This window comes from Pleurodeles waltl, chromosome 3_1 (genome assembly GCF_031143425.1).
Source record: "Pleurodeles waltl isolate 20211129_DDA chromosome 3_1, aPleWal1.hap1.20221129, whole genome shotgun sequence".
Classification (NCBI taxonomy): Eukaryota; Metazoa; Chordata; class Amphibia; order Caudata; family Salamandridae; genus Pleurodeles; species Pleurodeles waltl.
The window spans coordinates 1,990,863,238-1,990,884,423 of record NC_090440.1 but is presented as its reverse complement, the minus strand read 5'-3'; the positions used below and the strand labels follow the sequence as shown (position 1 = coordinate 1,990,884,423).

Sequence of the window (21,186 nt, the reverse complement as noted above, 5' to 3'; positions counted from 1 at the left end):
TTTGACGCAAAACTGCGCTAACGCAGTTTTGCGCCAAAAAATTTAGCGCCGGCTAACGCCATTCTGAAGCGCCATGCGGGCGCCGTATTTATTCAATGACGTTAGCCGGCGTTAGCCGCCGGCGCTGTCTGGTGTGTGTTAAAAAAAACGACGTACACCAGGCAGCGCCGGCGTAGGGGGAAAATGGCGTATGGGCGTCCACAAATGGTGCAAGTCAGGCTGAGGCAAAAAAATTGCCACAACCCGATTTGCGCCATTTTTTTACGACGCCCATCCCCCATTGAAATGACTCCTGTCTTAGCAAAGACAGGAGTCATGCCCCCTTGCCCAATGGCCATGCCCAGGGGACTTCTGTCCCCTGGGCATGGGCACTGGGCATAGTGGCATGTAGGGGGGCACAAATCAGGCCCCCCTATGCCACAAAATTTTTTTTAAAAAAATACTTACCTGGACTTACCTTAATGTCCCTGGGGTGGGTCCCTCCATCCTTGGGTGTCCTCCTGGGGTGGGCAAGGGTGGCAGGGGGTGTCACTGGGGGCAGGGGAGGGCACCTCTGGGCTCATTCTGAGCCCACAGGTCCCTTAACGCCTGCTCTGACCCAGGCGCTAAAATCCGGCGCTAATGTGGGTTTTTTAGACCCGCCCACTCCCGGGCGTCATTTTTGCCCGGGAGTATAAATTCGACGCATATGCATCGGAGTCATTTTTTAAGACGGGAACGTCTACCTTGCATATCATTAACGCAAGGAAGGTGTTCACGCAAAAAAATGACGCTAACTCCATGAACTTTGGCGCTAGACGCGTCTAACGCCAAAGTATAAATATGGAGTTAGATTTGCGTCGAAAAAAACGGAGTTAAATATGCCCCAATTATATTTTGTAAGTTTGCGCCGTTTTTGAATCAGAAAATGACGCAAATGCCGTGCTAAAAAAGTATAAATATGGGCCTTGGTGCGTTACTTTGCATGAAACATTAGTAAATCTATCCCAATGTTTTAACTGACTGTTATCCAGAAGTCAAGCTGGGTTGTTGTTGGTTGTTCTTGTTCACCTGAGCACCGTTTTGGTTAAAACAAATACCAAATGGAAACAGATTATTCTGAGTTATCTAATGAAGAGTTAACCACTGGGTTGCCTAGTGCATAGGCTAGAGCATGCCTGGGCCAAAGCAGTTATCAACCATAAAGGATTAGCATAGTAAAAACGCTATCATGCTGCGCTAGTTTGGTTACCTCTTTGTAATAGTGTATCTACACTTATATCTATGGAAAAGTGAGCTTGTTATAAGTTACATTGGCTGCTCATAAGGGACAGACATTTGCGTACCTGTTGTGAGTGCTTTTCCTATGCACCTGGGAATAAAACTTGCAATTACTCTCTTATGCATAGCTCAAGACCCGCCTTAGCTTTCGTGTTGAACTGGATAAGCAAATCATCTAGGGGCCACAAATATTTATATTACCACGCTGGTAAAGTTTAAGATGTAATTGAGGAAGCATCCACGTTTTAAGGGCTTTGCGGATTTGCTTGTTAAATAATATTTTTCTCCCCAGGAATTCCAACCCCGGGCAGGCTATGCCCAGAAAGCTCAGTTGCATCGCTGCAACTTTCGTTTGAGTCAATAATATGAGAATTTGTGGGCATCGTAAGATCTTCTGCCACCGAGGTCTCACAGCGAAACACAATTCAATTGTAATGTATGGCAGTGTTAATACTTAGCAGGTCTAAAACCATCTCTTGAAAATCTAAATGATCAAGGACAAAATATATTTCTTAAATGTTAAAAAATATTTGCAACAGTGCAAGAGTGGCGCAAGGGGTTATCATTACTGCCGAGTGCCTACTGCATGAAATTCATACTTTTTATGACTTTTTTAAATACCTCTTTATTTCCACTGGTGTGATTCACTGATTAGTGCACTGCCATTAGCTGATGCAGACTCAGTAATGCACAGGGAACAAGTTAAGCGTTCAATAGCTTGGGTGGGAAATGAGCTGAACTCCATAACATCAGACATGCCCTTACCATACTTCCTTGGTGTGCTGTATGGCCCGTCAACCAATGGCAAAGGGTAGGCAAAGGCTATCATTTAAGCAGGGTAACTCCGCCCTTCTCCACCAAGGTCGGTAAAGACTGTCATCTGATCAGAGTAACCTTTCTCCACCACCAACTAACTGTGAACTACTGTAATTTCAGAGGTTGGCTAGTCATACCAACAGGCCAGCAGACTCGCTAATACTGGGTGTATTTTTGGCTGAGACAAATTTATTAACAAAACACTGAAAATAAATGTTCTCTGTTGGCTTCTGCGCTTTTACTAGATTTCTTGTTTTACTGCAAAATGCAATTTTTCTTCTCTTGAGCCTACATGACCTACAGGTACTACCAGGAATTTCTAGAGATGGCCATACTCTAATGTGAAAGTCTTTCAAGGAATTGCCCTGTCTATTTACATATAAAATAGATGTTAGCTTTGTAGGATCCATACAGTGTTATTCCGAATGCCCACCTTGTTTCTAGGAAGAATCATGGAGATTCTGATTAAGTCAGTGATTATATAACCTAGTTTACTAAAGCACTACAGTATATAACACGAGACATCGGTTCTACTTTTTACAACTCCTGTGGGAATCTGATGAAGGTATACAGCTGCTCTGTTTCTGAAGGGGAACCACTGAAGCTTTCTCACAAGACCTTTTAGGACTGTCTTGCCTCCGCAGCCTACTGCTTCTTACCAACACCTTGTTCTGAGCACCACTCCGGACAAACCTAGAGAGCCTGGATCCTGTATTATGGGAGGGCCCTTGAACAAAGAGAAGTGCTTGTAACTTTGGTTTGGCCTTAGTTCCTCGTCGCCTCTTTGGATAATACAAATGCACTAGGGGAAAATCGCAGACACGTTTCCCCATGGTTTCAAAGTGTTCATATGGCAAACCCCAACAGAGCGAAGGTGAACGTTTCATTGTATAAATATGACACAAACTCTGTTTTTCAAACATTTCTCTGACACTTCCCTGTGCATTTACTAATGAGCTCTCTGGTGTTTGTGCCTTTAGGATTTTGTTAACCAAATTAACTTTCTTTGGTGTATCAGAAGAAAACACTTGGATGGATGGCAAACATTTGGCACTCCGGAGCTTGCTTGCACCAGCATGCATTAGATCTAGATAGCCTGGGCCTTCGATGAGATTCACATCTGGCCCTAGATTTAGACTAGTTCTATCCGTGAAAGAATTTTCTCGGTCATCGTAACCCAGATCTGCAGGAGCAGAACACTGATGCAGGGGCCTTGATGCTTTGCAGTCCCCATGGTTCTCCTTATCATCTCCATTGTCCTCTTGACCTCCTTCAAAAGAGTTCTCTGTCCAGTTGGACTCCTGACTGACATTTTCCATAGTATTCATATCCTTGAGAAAAACCACAATGACTGTGATATTGTCACTAGATCCTGCATCTCGGGCCGATGCTACTAACTTGTGTGCAACCATGCTGCTATCCCCATTGTTCTCTTTAAGGTGGTCAGACACAACCTTCACGGCTTCATCAGGGCTCACTGTGTCATAAAAGCCATCACAGGCTAGAATGAGGTAGTCTTCAGACCCATCCAGGACTACAGAGGTAGAGTCCGCTTCTCCGCAAATATACGGCTTGTGCTCTGCATCACCTACAAAATTTAAAACAACTATGTTAGAATCAACATTGTCATCTAATGCAACAATACAATTATTATACGAGCTGAACCTTTTAAGAGCTAATATCCATTGAAATATAAGGTATACTATCTTTATACCAGGTGACTATTCTGTGGCCAAGAACCTTACGTGAAATTAAGACAAATGAACATGCATAATTTATAACTCTCAATATGTAGATGCAAGAATGGTGTCTCATCCAAATGAAAACACAGATTGTTGTTTGGTATTCTTTTACTGTTATTACATGAAATAATAAATACCAGGGGGCTCATTTACTAGTGGCTTGCGCCACCGGTGCATCACTTTTTGTGACGCACTGGTAGCGCAGGCTGCAGGCCCATATCTACAAGGCCACGCAAAGCTACTTTGGGTGACTTTTCATGGCCTTGTAGATATGGAGTAGGGCAAAGCAGCGCAAGTCGCTGTGTTGCCTTACTTTGCATCAAAGTGGGTGTTGGCGTGGGTGTTTGCACACAACACCCATGGATTTTGATGTATTCCCAGATTTACAAGATTTTGTAAACCTGGGAATGCATCAAAAGCCTACACCTCCCCAGGGAAGGCGTAAGGGAGGTGCAACAAAATACCTTTATTTCTCCAAATTGTTTCCTTTTTCTATGTGTGGTGCAGAAGAAGAAAACACCTCCTGTGATAGTTTTTGTGCAGGAAGGTGTCGCTTCCTGCACAAAAATAATCATCCCTGAAAGGCAGACACCCTTGCACCATGGTGCAAGGGTGCCTGCGTTGGCACATGGCAGCCAATTGTGCTCCAGCGCAGGAGAAAAGGACAGGAATATGCCATATCTTATAGCAGTGGTTCCCAAACTGTGCGCCGCGGCTCCTTGGTGCGCCGTCAAAATTAGCCAGGGGCGCCGCACACAGTCTGGAAACCACTCGGAGGTGCTTTTAATCGGTAGCTTTTCACCGTGGTTTTGGAAACAAAACCCCCTGCATTAATTATTGTGACCAGCGGAGGGCGCCAGAGTACCATTAATAATATCCCTATGACAAAAGAAAAGAAATAGTTTAAAATAAATGGTTTTCAGGAACCTGAACGAGAGAATTAAGAAGTCAAACTGTAAATAGTGTAGGTACAGGTACAGGCTGGGATTACGTTCCCCCACCCGCCAAAAAAAAGTAACATAATGGGGAGCCGTGGCCAACACGGCCAATAGGTCAAAGGAGCCGGGGATCGAAAAAGTTTGGGAACCACTGTCTTATAGATATGGCACATTCCTGCCCTTTTCTTTTGACACAGGGCAGCGCAGCAAGAAGGCTTGCCGCACTGCCCTGCATCAAAAGATTGTAACTATGCCCCCAAGTATCTAATGAGTTTATTATACGTAGGAACAGATTTATCAAGACTTTGGTCCAGATGTAGGAAGCTCTTTTACGGTTGCAAATGGCCCATCGGAACGTATTAGGAAATCGCAAAGCACTTTTTAGGTACATCTGGCCCTTTCTACCAGTCTAAAGACACACAAATTGACATAAAATGGCGCTGACTCTTGATAAGCCAGACTTTGTTGGTGCTGGAAGTAGCCCCAAAAGTAATGCAAATATGCTCAGTGGGCATAGGTACTATTGGTGCAGCATGTGCAGTGGCAGTGATGCCTAGATCCCCGAGGAACCCAATCAACCCTAATGATTGCTGTATTTTACTACCCCAACAGCAGTCAAAGGGGTCATTTTCCTTGCTTGTGCCAGTGCCCATGGCCTGCTTTGCATTAAGGAGGCATCCCATAGTGGTACCTGGGTATTTCCATGCACCACCCATGGATTTTGAAGAAGAGCCCTGCATACTATAAAAGTTATCTAGGATTTTGCACCAAAATTAATGTGTTACTTGGGGCAAGTTTAATGTTTGAGAAAACTTTTCTTTTCTCAAAACATTTCCAACTTTTCATTTGTGCATCACACATAAAAAATGGGAAACATATTAAATTGTGTCAAAGCATATTATTTTGAACTGGAAGGGGACACTTCTAGTACAAAACAGATACAATGGTAGACATAAACGTCCTATTCACAGCTCAGAAGTCAACAGCATTGGTATAAAAGACCAGTGGCTAGCTTGGATATGAAGTTTGAAAACGTTCTCTCTGTGGGAGAGGATGTGGTGCAACGACCAGAGCTGCTGACTTTGAAACTGGTGGACCGTATTCGAGTCTAGACAGCACACAGTGCGCCAGTGCAAGCAGAGAGAAAAAAATACTCCATACCTTTTTTTAAATACGGAGCTTTCTTGCTCTCACCCTTTCACTCACTACAGTAGTTCTGCTTGCTGCGCTGTGTTGCTTCAAATATTAAAAATAGGCGTACATGCCTAGTTGAGAACTCGATTATACTGCTGCAGATTCGGTATACTGCCATCCACAGTGGAGACCAATAGAGTTTATAAATCAGCCCCTGCAATGTGTACCTTGCTTCATTAATTCTAAACGGAACCCTTACTCCATGTCATGAGTTAAGCGCTGATTGTGATTATATTGGGTAACCTGCAGATCACATTCAGGGCCATATTTATACTTTTTGACGCAAAACTGCGCTAACGCAGTTTTGCGTCAAAAAATGTTGCGCCTTCTAACGCCATTCTGAAGCGCCATGCGGGCGCCGCATTTATTGAATGGCGTTAGCCGGCGTTAGCCGACCGGCGCTGCCTGGTGTGTGTGAAAAAAAACACGTACACCAGGCAGCGCCGGCGTAGGGAAAAATGGCGTTTGGCCGTCAGGCTGAGGCAAAAAAATCGCCTTAACCCGATTTGCGCCATTTTTTTACGACGCCCAACCCCCATTAACATGACTCCTGTCTAAGCAAAGACAGGAGTCATGCCCCCTTGCCCAATGGCCATGCCCAGGGGACTCCTGTCCCCTGGGCATGGTCATTGGGCATAGTGGCATGTGGGGGGCACAATTCAGGCCCCCCTATGCCACAAACAAATAAATAAATACTTACCTGAACTTACCTTAATGTCCCTGGGGTGGGTCCCTCCATCCTTGGGTGTCCTCCTGGGGTGGGCAAGGGTGGCAGGGGGTGTCCCTGGGGGCAGGGGGGGGGCACCTCTGGGCTCATTCTGATCCCACAGGTCCCTTAACGCCTGCCCTGACCCAGGCGTTAAAAAGAGGCGCAAATGCGGGGTTTTTTGCCCCGCCCACTCCCGGGCGTCATTTTTGCCCGGGAGTATAAATACCACGCACATGCCTGGGAGTCATTTTTTTAGACGGGAACGCCTACCTTGCATCTCATTAACGCAAGGAAGGTGTTCAGGCAAAAAAATGACGCTAACTCCATGAACTTTGGCGCTAGACGCGTCTAACGGCAAAGTATAAATATGGAATTAGTTTTGCGTCGAATTTACGTCGAAAAAAACGACGCAAATTCGGCGCAAACTGAGTATAAATATGCCCCCCAATCTCTCATACTGGTACTTTAATGAACGACCTCTAGAGGATATTTGGCATAAGAAAAATAGCAAACACTATGGTAATTGCTATATAAAAACAAGATCTACTTATTTTTTATTAATCCTGATCTTACCAGTCTTCTTGAAATCTAGAATTATAACAGGAGTAGTAGATAAACTCTTTCACAGAAAGTCTGTAATGCTATAACCTCTGGCATTCTGCCTACAGGTATACAAGAAAGACTTTGAATCAACTCAAAAATGTTTGCGTATCTTAATACTTCTTTGTTTACCTGCAATGATGTGAAAGAAAAAATACATCCTCTATAATATTCAGTGGTTTTCATTTATTAAAATATATTAACCTTCATCTAGACCTCAACAAGCCCTGACAGAAGATAAATCAAACCTGTTGCAAACAACACACAAATGTAACTCAGTTATTATTAAGGAAACAAAAACAATATTCTCATGACGAGTAGGCCTTAGATACCGAGCACATGAGGGTCTCTGGTGAAAAACCTTTTAGCTCCACAATTCAAGTAGACGTCAGAGTGGTTTCTCTCAACGCCTTCCTGGCCTCAGGGGAGCAACTTTCCCCAGAGACCAACACCCAGGGTCATATTTATGACCCGGTTTGTGTCACTCGTTTGCCACGCAACGTGGTGCTAGAATGTAGCAAACCTTAAGTCAGATGTTTGAAGCCACGCAAAGCCACTGACTGAAATATCTGGAGTAAGACAACACAGCACAAATCATTATGTTGCCTTAATCTGTGCTAGGGCAGCGCTTTCATGGTCGCTGTTCGGGTGTTCCCACGCAACTCCAATGAATTGTGACGCATCACCAGAATTAAAAGACCTTGTAAACATGAGGATGTACAATAATATTACGTCACCTCTGGGGAGGCGTACGAGGAGAGGTTTCTCTATTTCTCCTCGTTTGTTCCTCTTTCTTTGTGTGCTGCATTCTGCAGGACACATAGAAAGAGGAATATGCCTCCCAGAAATGTTTTTGTGCAGGTAGGAGTCCCTTCCGGCGCAAAAACATCCCTGCATACAACGGAGACACGGGTGCCTACATTGGCCCTAGGCAGCCCATTGTGCACCACCAAAGGGAGAAAAGTCAGGAACACACCTGCTTTTTAACTGTCAAGTAGTGCAGCAGGGTTACTCGCTGCACTGTGTGACATTCTCAAATATATGCAGCCCAGAGACCAACAAAAATAGACCTCTGAGATATGCAACTATGAGGGGAGAGAGACAGGACAAAATAGGCTTTGTGGTGAAACAAGGGCCCAGATTTATGGGCTTTTGGTGGACGGCAACATAGCAAGTCACCCTGCTGTGCTATCCAGCATAAGAGGGCAGGAATGCACTGTATCAATACAATACTGCGCATTCCTGTTCTTTCCCATGGCGTTTGCATAATTTTGGCTGCCAAGCGCTAACACAGGAACCCTTGCACCGTCATTCAAGGGTGTCTGCACTGTAGGCAGGATTGTTCTTGTGCAGGAAGGAGCTCCTTCCTGCACAAAAACAATCTGGAGACACTTTTTTTCCTCTATGTGTGATGTAGGATGCAGCACATATACAAAGATTTTAAAACAAGGAGAAATAAAGATATTTCTCCGTGTTGCGCCTCCCTTGGGGGAACATAAGGTTTTGGCGCATCCCCAGGTTTAAAATGTCTTGTAAAAACGGGGATGCATCAGAATCTATGGGTGTTGCATGGGAACACCCACCGCAACGGCCGTAGCATGCCTCCCTTGCGCAAAGTAAGGCAACGCATCGATTTGCGTTGCCTTACCTTACTCCATATCTATGAGGCCATTCAAAACCACATAAAGTGGCTTTGCTTTGTCTCATAGATATGATTTCAAGGTTTGCACCACCGTACCGTCACAAAAAAGTGATGCAACAGCGCCTGAAAGGGCTCATATATATGCCCCAAAGTTTCAAAATCGTCCTCGCAGCTGTGGGTGCTTCCTGATGCCTGGTTAGAACATTTTCTTCCAAAGCTGATGCTCCATGCAGTGGAAGACACTGGGCAAGCACACACTTTTAAGGGCCTGAAGTTGTCACCCTGTACAATTTGCACATTAAAATAACTGTTGAACTTATTATTGCAGTAAGATTTGGGGCAGTTTTTAATGTGTTTAATATTTCAAGGCTCTACATTTGCACTGCTTCTCACTAAATTAATTTGCTATCAAATGCACCATTTGTCCATTTTTTTCAATTTTGTCTTGGGAGGAAGACCCACCCCAGATCCCACGTTTGTCCATTAGGCTTGCTCGCTTCACTCCCTACATAAAAGTCATACCCAACTTTTACGCCCTACCACTTTCAATTGTCACCAGCTACCACTGCTGTGTTGTGTGAATTAATAATAAATGTGCATTGAAGTGTTACTATTGCTTTTGGTGTTTTCTCTCTTTGATTCTCGATTCATTTTCTGTCTAAGAATCCGTCATCTTAGTCATCAACTAGTGATGGGCTTCATTATGAGAGGACATGTATTCTGCAGAAGTTAATCATTGCACTTAAGTAAAATGATAATTTAATATTTTGCCTACCGATGGCTCTTGAGACCGAAAGACTCCCGTTAACTCTCCAGGCGCCAAACCAAACCACGCAGCCTCCAAGTGCTTCGATGCGCTGCTTCTCATCCTGTGGAAAAACAATATTAATCATTTAAATAATGTGTGTATGGGTGTGCTTGTTTATGTTTTCAATAAGTGCTGAGCTTGGGTAAGTGAACTACTATCCTTAGCACCTTTAGTGAAACAACAGTATAACTAGTTAAATATACAAGCTCATGTTTATGGGCTTTTGGAGCAGGGCAGTGCAGCAGGTCACCTTGCTGCGCTGCCCTGTGTCAGTTAAAAGGCAGGAATGCACCATATCTATGGCATACAGCGCATTCCTGTCCTTTTCCACTGGACTGCCACTTTTTTGGCAGCCTAGTGCCAACGTAGATACCCTAGCAACCATGGCGCAGGGGTGTCTGCGTTGTAGGCAGGATTGTTTTTGTGCAAAAATGGGGACGTTTTTGCACAAACACACTCCTGGGAGGGTTTTGACCTCTTTCTATGTGCACAATGCAGCAAGCATAGACAGAGGAAAACATTAGGAGAAATAAAGATATTTCCCCTCGCTGCGCCTCTCCTGGAGAGGAGTAAGGCTATAGCACATCCCAAGGTTTTGTAAATCTGGGGATGCATCTAGATCCAAGGGTATTGCATGGGTACACCCACCGCATCACCCATGGAACGCCTCCCTTGCACTGAGTAAGGCAACAGAGAAATTTGCGCTGTCTTGCCTTACTCCATATCTATGAGGCAACTCAAAGCCATGCAAAGTGGCTTTGTGTGGCCTCATAGATATGAGTTCAGGGTTTGCGTTGCGGTTGCATAAAAAAAAGTGATGTTCCATGTTATCGTTATTTTTTGTTGTTACTTACTACTTGTGTGTGTGTGCTGTATTCTTCAGCAACACAGTAAGAGGGACATGCCTCTTTGGATTGCTTTTGTGCAGGGAGATGCACCTCCCCGCACAAACACAATCATGCCATTAATGCAGGCACTCATGCAGTACGGTGCAAGAGTACCAGGTGTGTGCCAGCACAAGATGAGGGCAGAAATGCTCTATATCTTTGTAAATATGGAGCATTTCTGCTCTCTCTTTTTCACCCGCAACAGCGCAGCAAGTCAAGATGTTAGGGCAACTGAAACGTCAAGACCTCAGCCATGCCACGCAACACCATAGCGAAAAAGGTCCCTTCCTCTGTAGCCACAGTAGGAAGAGAGACCAGGCCAGTGTCAGATGAGGTGTCTAACCCAATGGCATCCGCCACATCCACATACCAGGTGACCTTGGTATCATCCAAAGAACATGAACAGCTATACCAATCTTGATCCCCTTACTCTAAAAGGGGATTCCGTACAGGTCATCAATCTGTATACTCTTGAGTTGTCTACATACGAAATAAACATTTTGAAAAAAGGTCTGGGCTTCTGTCCTACTTCCAAACCTGATTTTGCCACTATACATTTTGATCTCTTCAAATTCATACGAAATCTAAAACTGAAAACGTTTTTTCTTAATAAACCTGTGACTAACAAAATCCCTCACATTCCCTCTCAAGCTTGCAACCAATCCATTAAGGACTTGCAAGACATTCACATGATCCTTTCACGTGACACTACCACTCTACCGACCCCCTCTTTTGATGAACTACTATCCCATTTGGACATTCCACCAAATCTGGATCTTGACAGCAGGTTTAAACCCAGATCCACATTTGTACCAGTATTACCACCGGATAACTGTATTGATGTCTTTTATAAAGCAGTTAGTACAGAATTGTTTCACCTTGAGGACAAACTCAGAACCTGTACACCTAGAATAAACAACAACCTCTACCGTGGTGAACTTTTGGCCTTGCAGTGACTCTCCAAATGCACTGATATAGTCATCAGGGAGGCTGATAAAGGGGGGAATGTTGTGGTAATGAACAGGTATGATTATCAATCGACAACTTAGTGACAAACAGGCATACACACAGCTGCAGAACAACCCCCTACCTGGGATCATCAACATGATTGAGAACAAGTTGCACATTGGAAGAACCTTTGCCTTCTGTCTGATTTGGAATATAAGTACTTATTCAATGGCACACCCTGGGCACCCTGCATATACACCTTACCTAAGGTCCACAAATCAGGGGACTTTCCACCAGGCAGACCTATCATTTCTGGCATTGGTTCACCAACAGAACACATCTCGGAATATATTGACTCTTTCCTTCAGCCACTAGTTCACAATCTACCCTCATACATCCAGGACACCAGGGACTTGCTATGTCAACTGGAAGATATTGAATGGTCAGATGAGTGCATGTTTCTTAGTTTTGATGTAAGCTCTCTTTACACTTCTATTCCCCTTGAGATGGGTCTAGAGATGCTCTCGGCAACTCTTGCTGATCGTGATGCCACATTGTACGTACACACCCTTATGCTTCTGGATTTAACACGTCTGGTACTTGAAAACAATGTATTTCTGCATGAAGGAAGCTGGTACCAGCAACGCCAGGGAGTAGCTATGGGAGCCAAATTCTCTCCCTCGTATGCAAATCTATATATGGGGCAATTTGAGAAGCTACACCGTTGGGCTAGATGCCCTACTCATCTCACCCAACGCATTTTGTATTGGGGGAGATAAATTGACGATATATTGGCCAACTGGACTGGCAATAGCGAGGACCTTACTGCACTCATAGACCACCTAAATTCCAATTAATTCAATTTAGTGTTCACACACAAAGTGGATTGTGCCCAAATTGAGTTTCTGGACCTACTTCTGTACATTACGGGTAACAAGATTTCTTCCAGACTGTACAGGAAACCAACGGCTTGTAACTCCATTCTCCACGCACGCAGCGCACATCCCTTAACACAAATTAAGGCTATCCCCTATGGCGAAATGGTTAGAGTGCGCCGCAATTGCAGTGACACTGGGGTTTTTAAACATGAGCTTGAAAACTTGGCACGTTTCCGAGACAGGGGTTACACAGAAGATCTCATCTCGATGGCAAGTAGACACATTTCCTCCAAAGACCAACAATCATTATTGATCAGAGGCCACAAAAAAGCTTTCACTGATAGGTCCAACAAGAGGCCTATTTCTTTTGTCACTCAGTACAGCCAAGCAAGCAAGACAGTGCTAGGTATTCTTAAAAAGCACTGGCATGTGTTACTTTTGGACTCAAGTTTAAAAGACTCCATTGGCAGTTCTCCTAACAGTACACATAGTAGGGGTCGTACCCTTAGGAATATTTTGTGCCTGAGTTTTCGTGCTCCTCCCATACAGGTACATCCAACAACTTGGATTCAAGGCAAACCAAAGGTTTTTTTAAAGTGCAGCTGTTGTGTATCTTGTCAACTAGCCCTTAACAGAACTCTATCTTTCTCTTACAACACAAAGAACATTTATCATATCAGGGAGTTTATGAATTGTAACACCAGTTATACGGTTTATTGTGTCATTTGTGTATGTGGTCTGATTTACGTGGGTAGTACAATACGCCCACTGATGGAACGCATCCAGGAACACGTTAGAGCTATTAGGAATCATAACACAACGTATCCACTTGCTGTTCACTTCAACTCACAACACGGGGACAAAGATGTTCTGAACGTAAGATTTCATGGCATAACTCATGTGTGCAATTCACCTAGATGGGGTGACAGAACAAAAGATCTTCGCAAATGTGAGGCCAAATGGATCCTGAAACTCCGAGCAGTTGAACAGGGGCTCAACATTGACCGGGAATTGCATGTTTTTCTTACGTAACGTTTACCTAGTTGTGATGTTGTTCATGCGTCATCATTGCCTAACTTCTCATTTCCTTGCTATGACTTTTGTATTACCTAATTGACCAGCATGTTACCTGACCCACACGCTTTCCCTCATTGTTAAACAACCCTGTCTTACAGTTGCTGGATATGTTTATCATTTTTCTGTATTGCGGATCGACCAGCACTTTACTTGTTATTACCTGAAATTTTGCTAATTAATGGACTCATAGTGGTCCACACTGCTGTTGTCATTTGATTGTCTACTTTTGTTTTCTTTTGTTTACTTCTGTGTCTATAGTTCTTTGTGACTCTTCCCCCTTTTTTCTTGCAAGTACATGCATGCCTATACGTATCATTTATTTTCTCAGCAACATAATATTCGTTGTTTGTATCTAGTCCCATCTCTATCTTTTCACACTGTGAGGGCATTGAGGCCCATATTTATACTTTTTGACGCTAAACTGCGCTAACGCAGTTTAGCGTCAAAAAGTTTTGCGCCGTCTAACGCCATTCTGAAGCGCCATGCGGGCGCCGTATTTATGGAATGGCGTTAGACGGCGCAATCAGACCGGCGCTGCCTGGTTTGCGTGGGAAAAAACCACGTAGACCAGACAGCGCCGGCGTAGGGGGAAAATGGCGCATGGGCGTCTTAAAATGGGGCAAGTCAGGTTACGTCGAAAAAATCGTCTTAACCCGACTTGCGCCATTTTTTAACGACGCCCATCCCCCATCAACATGACTCCTATCATTGTAAAGATAGGAGTCATGCCCCCTTGCCCAATGGCCATGCCCAGGGGACTTCTGTCCCCTGGGCATGGTCATTGGGCATAGTGGCATGTAGGGGGGCACAAATCAGGCCCCCCTATGCCACAAAATATTATTAAAAAAAAAAAAAAAAAAACTTACCTGAACTTACCTGAATGTCCCTGGGGTGGGTCCCTCCAGCCTTGGGTGTCCTCCTGGGGTGGGCAAGGGTGGCAGGGGGGGTCCCTGGGGGCAGGGGAGGGCACTCTGGGCTCATTTTGAGCCCACTTGTCCCTTAACGCCATGCCTGACCCAGGCGTTAAAAAGCGGCGCAAATGCGCCGTTTTTAGCCACGCCCACTCCCGGCCGTCGCTTTTGCCCGGGAGTATAAATACCACGTAAAGGCCTGGGAGTCATTTTTTAGACGGGAACGCCTCCCTTGCATATCATTAACGCAAGGAAGGGGTTCACGCTAAAAAATGACGCACATTCCGGGAACTTTGGCGCTATTCGCCTCTAACGCCATAGTATAAATATGGCGTTAGTTGGCGTTAGTTTTGCGTCGAAATTGCGTCAAAAAAAACGACGCAATTTCGGCGCAAACGGAGTATAAATATGGCCCTGAGTCTGTTCTTCTCACAAATTGGGACCGATGATGTTTAGTTACTTAGAACACAGTTTGGGTCTTTATACTCACTGGCATGATTGTTTCTAGTTCCCCCTCTCTTACGAACTACCATGCTCTACTTTATTACTCAGAGGGCTGTATTTTGAAGAACTCACTATCTATTTTTGAGGCAGACTGTGCCTCCAAATAATGACACCTTCTCCAACAGACTTGGGACATGTACGCATTCCTTTTTCAATTTCATGTTCTACCAGGGATACAAATCCTATGTATTCTGATTATACTGTACAGTGGTGTGCTGTGGTAACTTTGTGTTCATCATCCAATGGGTGATGATATTCATCAGGGACACCATACCCCTCCTGTGCATCTGCTCTACCTGGCTTGTCAAAGACAAAAAGCCCTGCCTCTGACCCAGCAGGCATGGCTCTGGACAGTGCAGGTACCGGTGCTGTGTGACACTGGTCCTGCTCTGTGTCGGAGTCAAGGATGGTGGGGATGGTTTCACCTATGGGTATCGATGGTGCTGCGGTTGTCAGTACAGTAGAAGATGCCTAAGTTATTGGTCTTAGGAGAGACCCCTGCAGGATCCAGCAGCAGATCCGAGGGGCCTGACTGGGGCCGAGGGCGTACCCGCTGGCAGGAACCAATAGAGTCCCTCCCTAACCCATGGGGCCTGAAGACACTGCAGAGGGGTCAAGCCAACCAAAAATCTTGAAGTTGGGCAGGGGTCGCTCCGGCTCTGGGAAAATCGGGGAAGCGCAGAGGGGACTCTGGTTGGGGAAAGAGGTTCTTCAGCCAGAGACTACCTCCTCCGAACCCTTGCTCCCCTTTAATGAAACACTGGTCCAAGTCCTGCACAGGAGCTCCTGTGCACAGGATGACTACCTGCCGCCATCACCCGCTTTAGGAGACCCCAGTTTCCTCATGGAGCACTGCACCCCAGAAAGCTTGGTGGTCAAGACCTCCACTTCCAGAATCAACCCTAGCACTTTCCTTTCAATTCCACCCGACAGGGAATCCAAGAGGCTGCATACTTTTTAGAAAGAGAATGTTCTCTTTGGCAAGGTTGGCACTGTGGTCTGTGAACACTCCATGCATCTTGGGCTGTTACTCCCATACGATCTGGGACTCTGTTGCGCAAGTGCTGCCTATGGTCTTGGAGAAGGCCCAATCCATACTCTCTCAGGCTATTACTGACAGGAGAGACGCAGCATAGTTTCTGGTCTGGACATGAGCGACTCTCTGGACAGAGCGATTTCTTCATTGGTGGCCCTTTGGGACCAAGCCTGGCTATGAACTATTGGCTTTTTAGGAGATGTCCAAGCATAGTTTATGGACATGCCCCTTTGAGGGCTCTATCTTTTCAGGGAGAAGATGGACTTCAGAGGTACGGCCCGGTCCTTGGGCTTCTCTATGGCCCCTTGTCAGCCCCAGTTTGCCTTCTGTGGCCACGAAAAAGGGTTTGCAACCAAGTCAATACCCTCCCAGCCACCAGGGCCAGCAAGCTTCCACGCCTTTTCATGGCCGAGGATGTGGTTTCTTCAGAACATGTGGGACAGGTAGCCAGAGATTGGGGCAGTTCACACTTGCCTTGCAGATGCAGCCTCCAAGCCCCTTTAGCCTTCCCATCTACCACCATGGGCATCCAGTGGGGGCAGGATATGCCATGACCTGCTTCACTGGAGGTAAATAACATCAGACGATCGGGTTCTACAAATTGTACAAAGGGGCTACTCCATCCCCTTTGCTGCTCCCCTTCGATCCATGCCACCCACTTATGACCAGTTGATGGAGGACCATCTATCCTTACTCCACCAAAACGTGTTGGGTCTTGTGACAAAAGGAGCCATAAATAGGGTGTTGGCATCAAAGTAGGTCATGGCTGCTATTCCTGCAAGAAGGACAGAATCCTTCATCCTATATGTGATCTGTGCCTTCTTAATCTCTTCCTCAAACAGGAGAAATTCAAAATGCTCGCCTGCCCACAGACATTACCTGCAGTTGTGGGCCAGGAGCACTTTCAGTTTGCTGTGCTCCATTCTGGCCTCACCGGAACACCTCCGGTGTCCACCAAGGAGATGGTGGTTGTTGCAGTACACCTGCGGAGGTCTAGAGTTCCAGTCTTCCCCTACCTCGACAATTGGCTCTTGAAGGTGGGCTCACCCCAGGCAGTCGTCTTCCACCTCCAGACTACATCCAACTTCCTGTACTCACTGGGGTTCACTATCAGTGTGCTGAAGGCACACCTGCCTCAGTCTCAGATGCTCCCTTTCACTGGAGTTGTTCTGGCCACAATGTAGTTTTGGGCTTATCCTCCCGAATGGTGAGTACAGGATATTCAGGCTCTGACACTGATGTTTCAGCCTTTATCCAGGGTTTCAGTGAGACAGACTCTTAGGCTGTTGGGCCTCAAAGCCTCCTGCTAGAGAAGCATGCCTGCTGGCATATGCGAGCTCTGCTGTGGGACTTCAAGTTTCAATGGGCACATCCTGAGGGCAATCTTTTCGACAAGGTCCAGATCTTAGAGGGAACTGCAACAGATTTGCAGTGGTGGCAGAAGAACTGCAATCGGGTCAGTGGCAGACCTCTCTCCCTTCCCGAACCAGAACTGACTGTAGTGTCAGATGCATCACTCCTGGGGTGTGGTGGCCATCTGTGGGAGGTGGAGATCAGAAGATTATTATCGCTGGCATAGTCCAGGCTCCACATAAACGTGTTGGAGTTTGGGACAATTTGCTTGGCACTGAAGGCCTATCTACCCTCCTCAAGGGAAGGCTAGTGTAGGTCTTCATGTATTACACCACTGCCATGTGGTACTGCAACAAGGGGGGAGGGGGGCCTGGGGTCACAGACCCTTTGTTAGAAGGCTCTGTGTCTCTGGAAATGGCTGGAAACAACAGTGTTTCTCCTTGGTGGTTCAATGCCTGGCAGGCTCTCTGAATGCCAAGGGGGATAAACACAGCCGTCAATGCTTAGCAGATCACAAATGGCATCTCCATCTGGAGGTGGTGCAACATCTCTTTCAAGAGTGGGGAGAGCATTGATTAGATATGTTTGCAACTGGAGAGAACTCGCAATGTCAGCAGTTCTGTGTACTGGAGTTTCCATCTCGAGTGGAGCTCCGGCCTACCTTACATATTTCTGCCAAGAGCTCTCAAGAAGATCTGGAGCAACCAGGCCCAAACACCTAACTACTAACAATGGTAGACAATGCTTTGTGCTAAAAAACAACACCCCATTGTGGCATGCGCTAATAAGGAGACGTGTTATTCTGCCTAACTTTTCACATTTTACATGTGTACTGCATTGTATAGCATATATACAAAGTGGAAACATTTTAGAGTATGTCTGAGCATAATATTTTGTACTGGAAGGGTGCACTTCCTGTATAAATCATATGTTAGGCATCAAGAACACACCTTGGCAGTACATTGTTGTCTTCCACAAGCCTCTTCCACTACTAGGCATTGAGCCTCTCTCCTGGAATGAATAATGGCCTCTGCCTCTTGTGTGGGAAGTTGAATCAGACGTGTTGACACCGGAGCTGGGCGGGCTTGGTCTGGAGATGGAGCCGGTGACTGGGTCGGCTTTAGCACTGGTGGCGCCTGGGCCGGCAATATTTCTTGTTGTCCCCCCACATTGACCACCTACTCAGATTTCCTTACTACAACCCTGTAAAGGTGCCCCACATCGCTCCATAGCCCCTCTCTCACATAGATTTCATTTGTTTTAAAGCAATGGTAAAGGCTGGCTTAACTAATCCACTCAGCTAGCCACATAAAATACAGATCTGTACTTTGCAGCAGGCATATTAACCCTCTGTGCTAATTGGGGGAGTCGAAATTGCCACTAGACAAAACTCCAGGAACATTGCTCACAACAGCTACCTTGACATGTTTTTATTGCTGCCTGCAAGCTGGATGCACATGGAACTCTGCTTCAGTGCTTTTAAATCTTAAGTTATTGTGAAAAACAGCATCCACGCAGCCCCTACCCACTCCACCTGGGGGTCAGTGCTCTCCCTCCAAGTCAGCGCCCAGTACGGCCGCACAGGTCAAAGCCACAGGCTGAAGCACTTCCTTCAAGATGTAGGTCTTGACAGCCACTTAGGGCAGTTTGAGGTCAAGGACCTCCGCTGCCCTAGGCACCACCATTGCAGAAGATGCTCTCTCCTCCGTAGCCACAGTGGGTGGAGAGAGCAAGCCAGTATCTGGAGAGGTGTCCAGACCACTGGCCTCTCCTAGCTCCTCATACCACTCCAAAGATCTTTCCAGCTGGTGTTCTAAAGGGTCCAGTGACCTCCCCCACTCTTCCCCCATGCCTGGCTGTGTAAAATAAGGCTCAATCAATGATCTGGCACATGTGGGTACCATTGGCGCCGGAATAGGCATTGTGCGAGGCCGTTCTGGCTCTGGATCATCGTGGATAAGAATTGGGCTAGCGCCATTGGTGGGCGCCGAGAGCATCTGCGATGCCGGAGATGGTTGCTTGGGTACGACCAGCGCCGGTACCGATCCAGACTCAGATCCATGAGACTCACCTGGAGCTGAGGCTAAAGCCGCCTGCGTGGATTTGGTTAGAGTTTCATCTGACCTCGCAGGGACCAAAGGCACGCCAGAGGCGTTGGCCCGCTTGAAAACACAATGCTTGGCCTCACAGACCTCCTTTATCTGAACGGGTGTGGATTTGGCTCCTGGAAAGGGTGGAAGGCATGGAGTCAAACTGGCCAACGGCTCAGCAGAACCGTGCCGGGAATGCCAATGTTCTCTGCTCATCAGCCGAGGTGAAGATGGAGTCCTCTTGGACTTTTTTTTCTTATGCTTCTTTCCCAAGTGTCCTGAGGACACTTAAGAATAAAATTGACAGAAAGTAAAAAAAAAAAGGCCTGTCAAAAAGCAACAGAGGAGTAGCTCTCTCTGGATCTACGCTAACTGGTGCAGAAAGAAAAGAACTGATGTCCGTAGGCCTCGGTAGCACCTATATGGGTGGCCGCAATGACACACTCGGCCTCAACGATGCCACGTGGAGCCGCATTGAGCCACCAACAGCTCGCACAGGGGGTATTGCTCAGAAAAAGTGTCCAGATCCAGCCTGACACCTGGGGAATTAAAGGTAAGGATTTGCAGCTAGAAGCTAGAATACTCCATTACACCAACAGGTTGAGTTCCTGTCTCAGGGTAGAGTTGTCAACTTGATAATGCGTCTTGTGACTGACACAGCCTCTCCTTCTAAGCGTGGTGATTCTGACTTGTTGGATCACACAATTTTGGGTACATTTCTCTCCCTGGGGGAAGGTCAGAGGAGCAGATCTCTCTCCACTGTGGGAATCCTATAGCTTTAAAAGCCAGATATTCGTGTAGTTCCCTGATGTAAATCTTTTGACAATGGGAGGCTTGCAGTCAGCCAAATTAACTGCATCAGGCCAGGCTGATTTTGCAAAGAGTAATCAGAAGGAACTCTGTCTTCTGTGGCTTGATTTTAAGATGATGTGTTATTCACACATGCAATCCTTCCAGGATGTTAGTTAAACACTATAAAGCATATTTATCAAATATTTAAACAGTGAAGCAAGTCACCTTGCTGCACTGCATGATAGGGAAAAGGCAGGAATACACCGTACTTAACATTGCACGGCACAATCCTGTCTTTTCCCTGCACTGGCGCCCAACGTGCTGCCTAGCACCAATGCAGCCAGCCTTGTACCGTGGTGCAAGGGTACCTGCATTGCAAACAAGATTGTGTGTCCTAGGAGGAGCCCCTGCACAAAAACAATCAACAGAGGCATTGTCCTCTTTCTATGTGTGCTGCAGAATGAAGCACATGTGGAAAGAGGAAGTAACGAGGAGAAAGAAAGCTATATCTCCTTGTTAATGCCTCACCTGGGGAAGCGTGGGTAATTTGACGAATTCCCAGGATAACCAGAAATGGTGAATCTGGAAAAGCGCCAAAACTCCATGGGTGGATGCTTGGGAACACCTGCGCCTTCCCAGGGCAAAATAACGCAATGCAGCAATTTGTGTTGCATTGCATTGCGTTACTCTAGATTTATCAAGCCAGACAAAGTCACACAAGGTGGCCTTGCCTGGCTTGATAAATCTAACTTAAGAGTTGTTGCAAGAGCAGGGCAACTCTTTGATAAATATGCCCTTATAAACCTTCTTAAGAAGAAACTTTTGTAGTCAGCGGATGGTCTTCAGCCTAGAGCTGTTGGGAGATGTTTAATCGTCTCATGAAGTAATTAAGGTGTTCCATGTACAGATTGAAAAACACAGGTTGGATCCCTGTGCATCTCCTTTATGGATACGAGAGGAGCTGCAGCGAGAGTCTGCCAGTTGTATTTGTCACTTCAGGT

General features: G+C 46.0%; 1 protein-coding gene across 1 annotated transcript in view; it reads right to left on the bottom strand.

Annotated features, from left to right (window-relative positions):
• Window positions 1-646: 646 nt before the first annotated feature.
• PPM1E (protein phosphatase, Mg2+/Mn2+ dependent 1E) overlaps window positions 647-21,186 on the bottom strand; it is a 725,707-nt gene continuing 705,167 nt past the window's right edge. The window contains exons 6-7 of the mRNA XM_069226399.1: window positions 9,677-9,770; window positions 647-3,664 (exon numbers count right to left, since the gene is read on the bottom strand). Coding sequence (XP_069082500.1) covers window positions 2,607-3,664; window positions 9,677-9,770 — 1,152 coding nt within the window. The 3' untranslated portion in view covers window positions 647-2,606. The remainder of the gene's footprint in view (window positions 3,665-9,676; window positions 9,771-21,186) is intronic.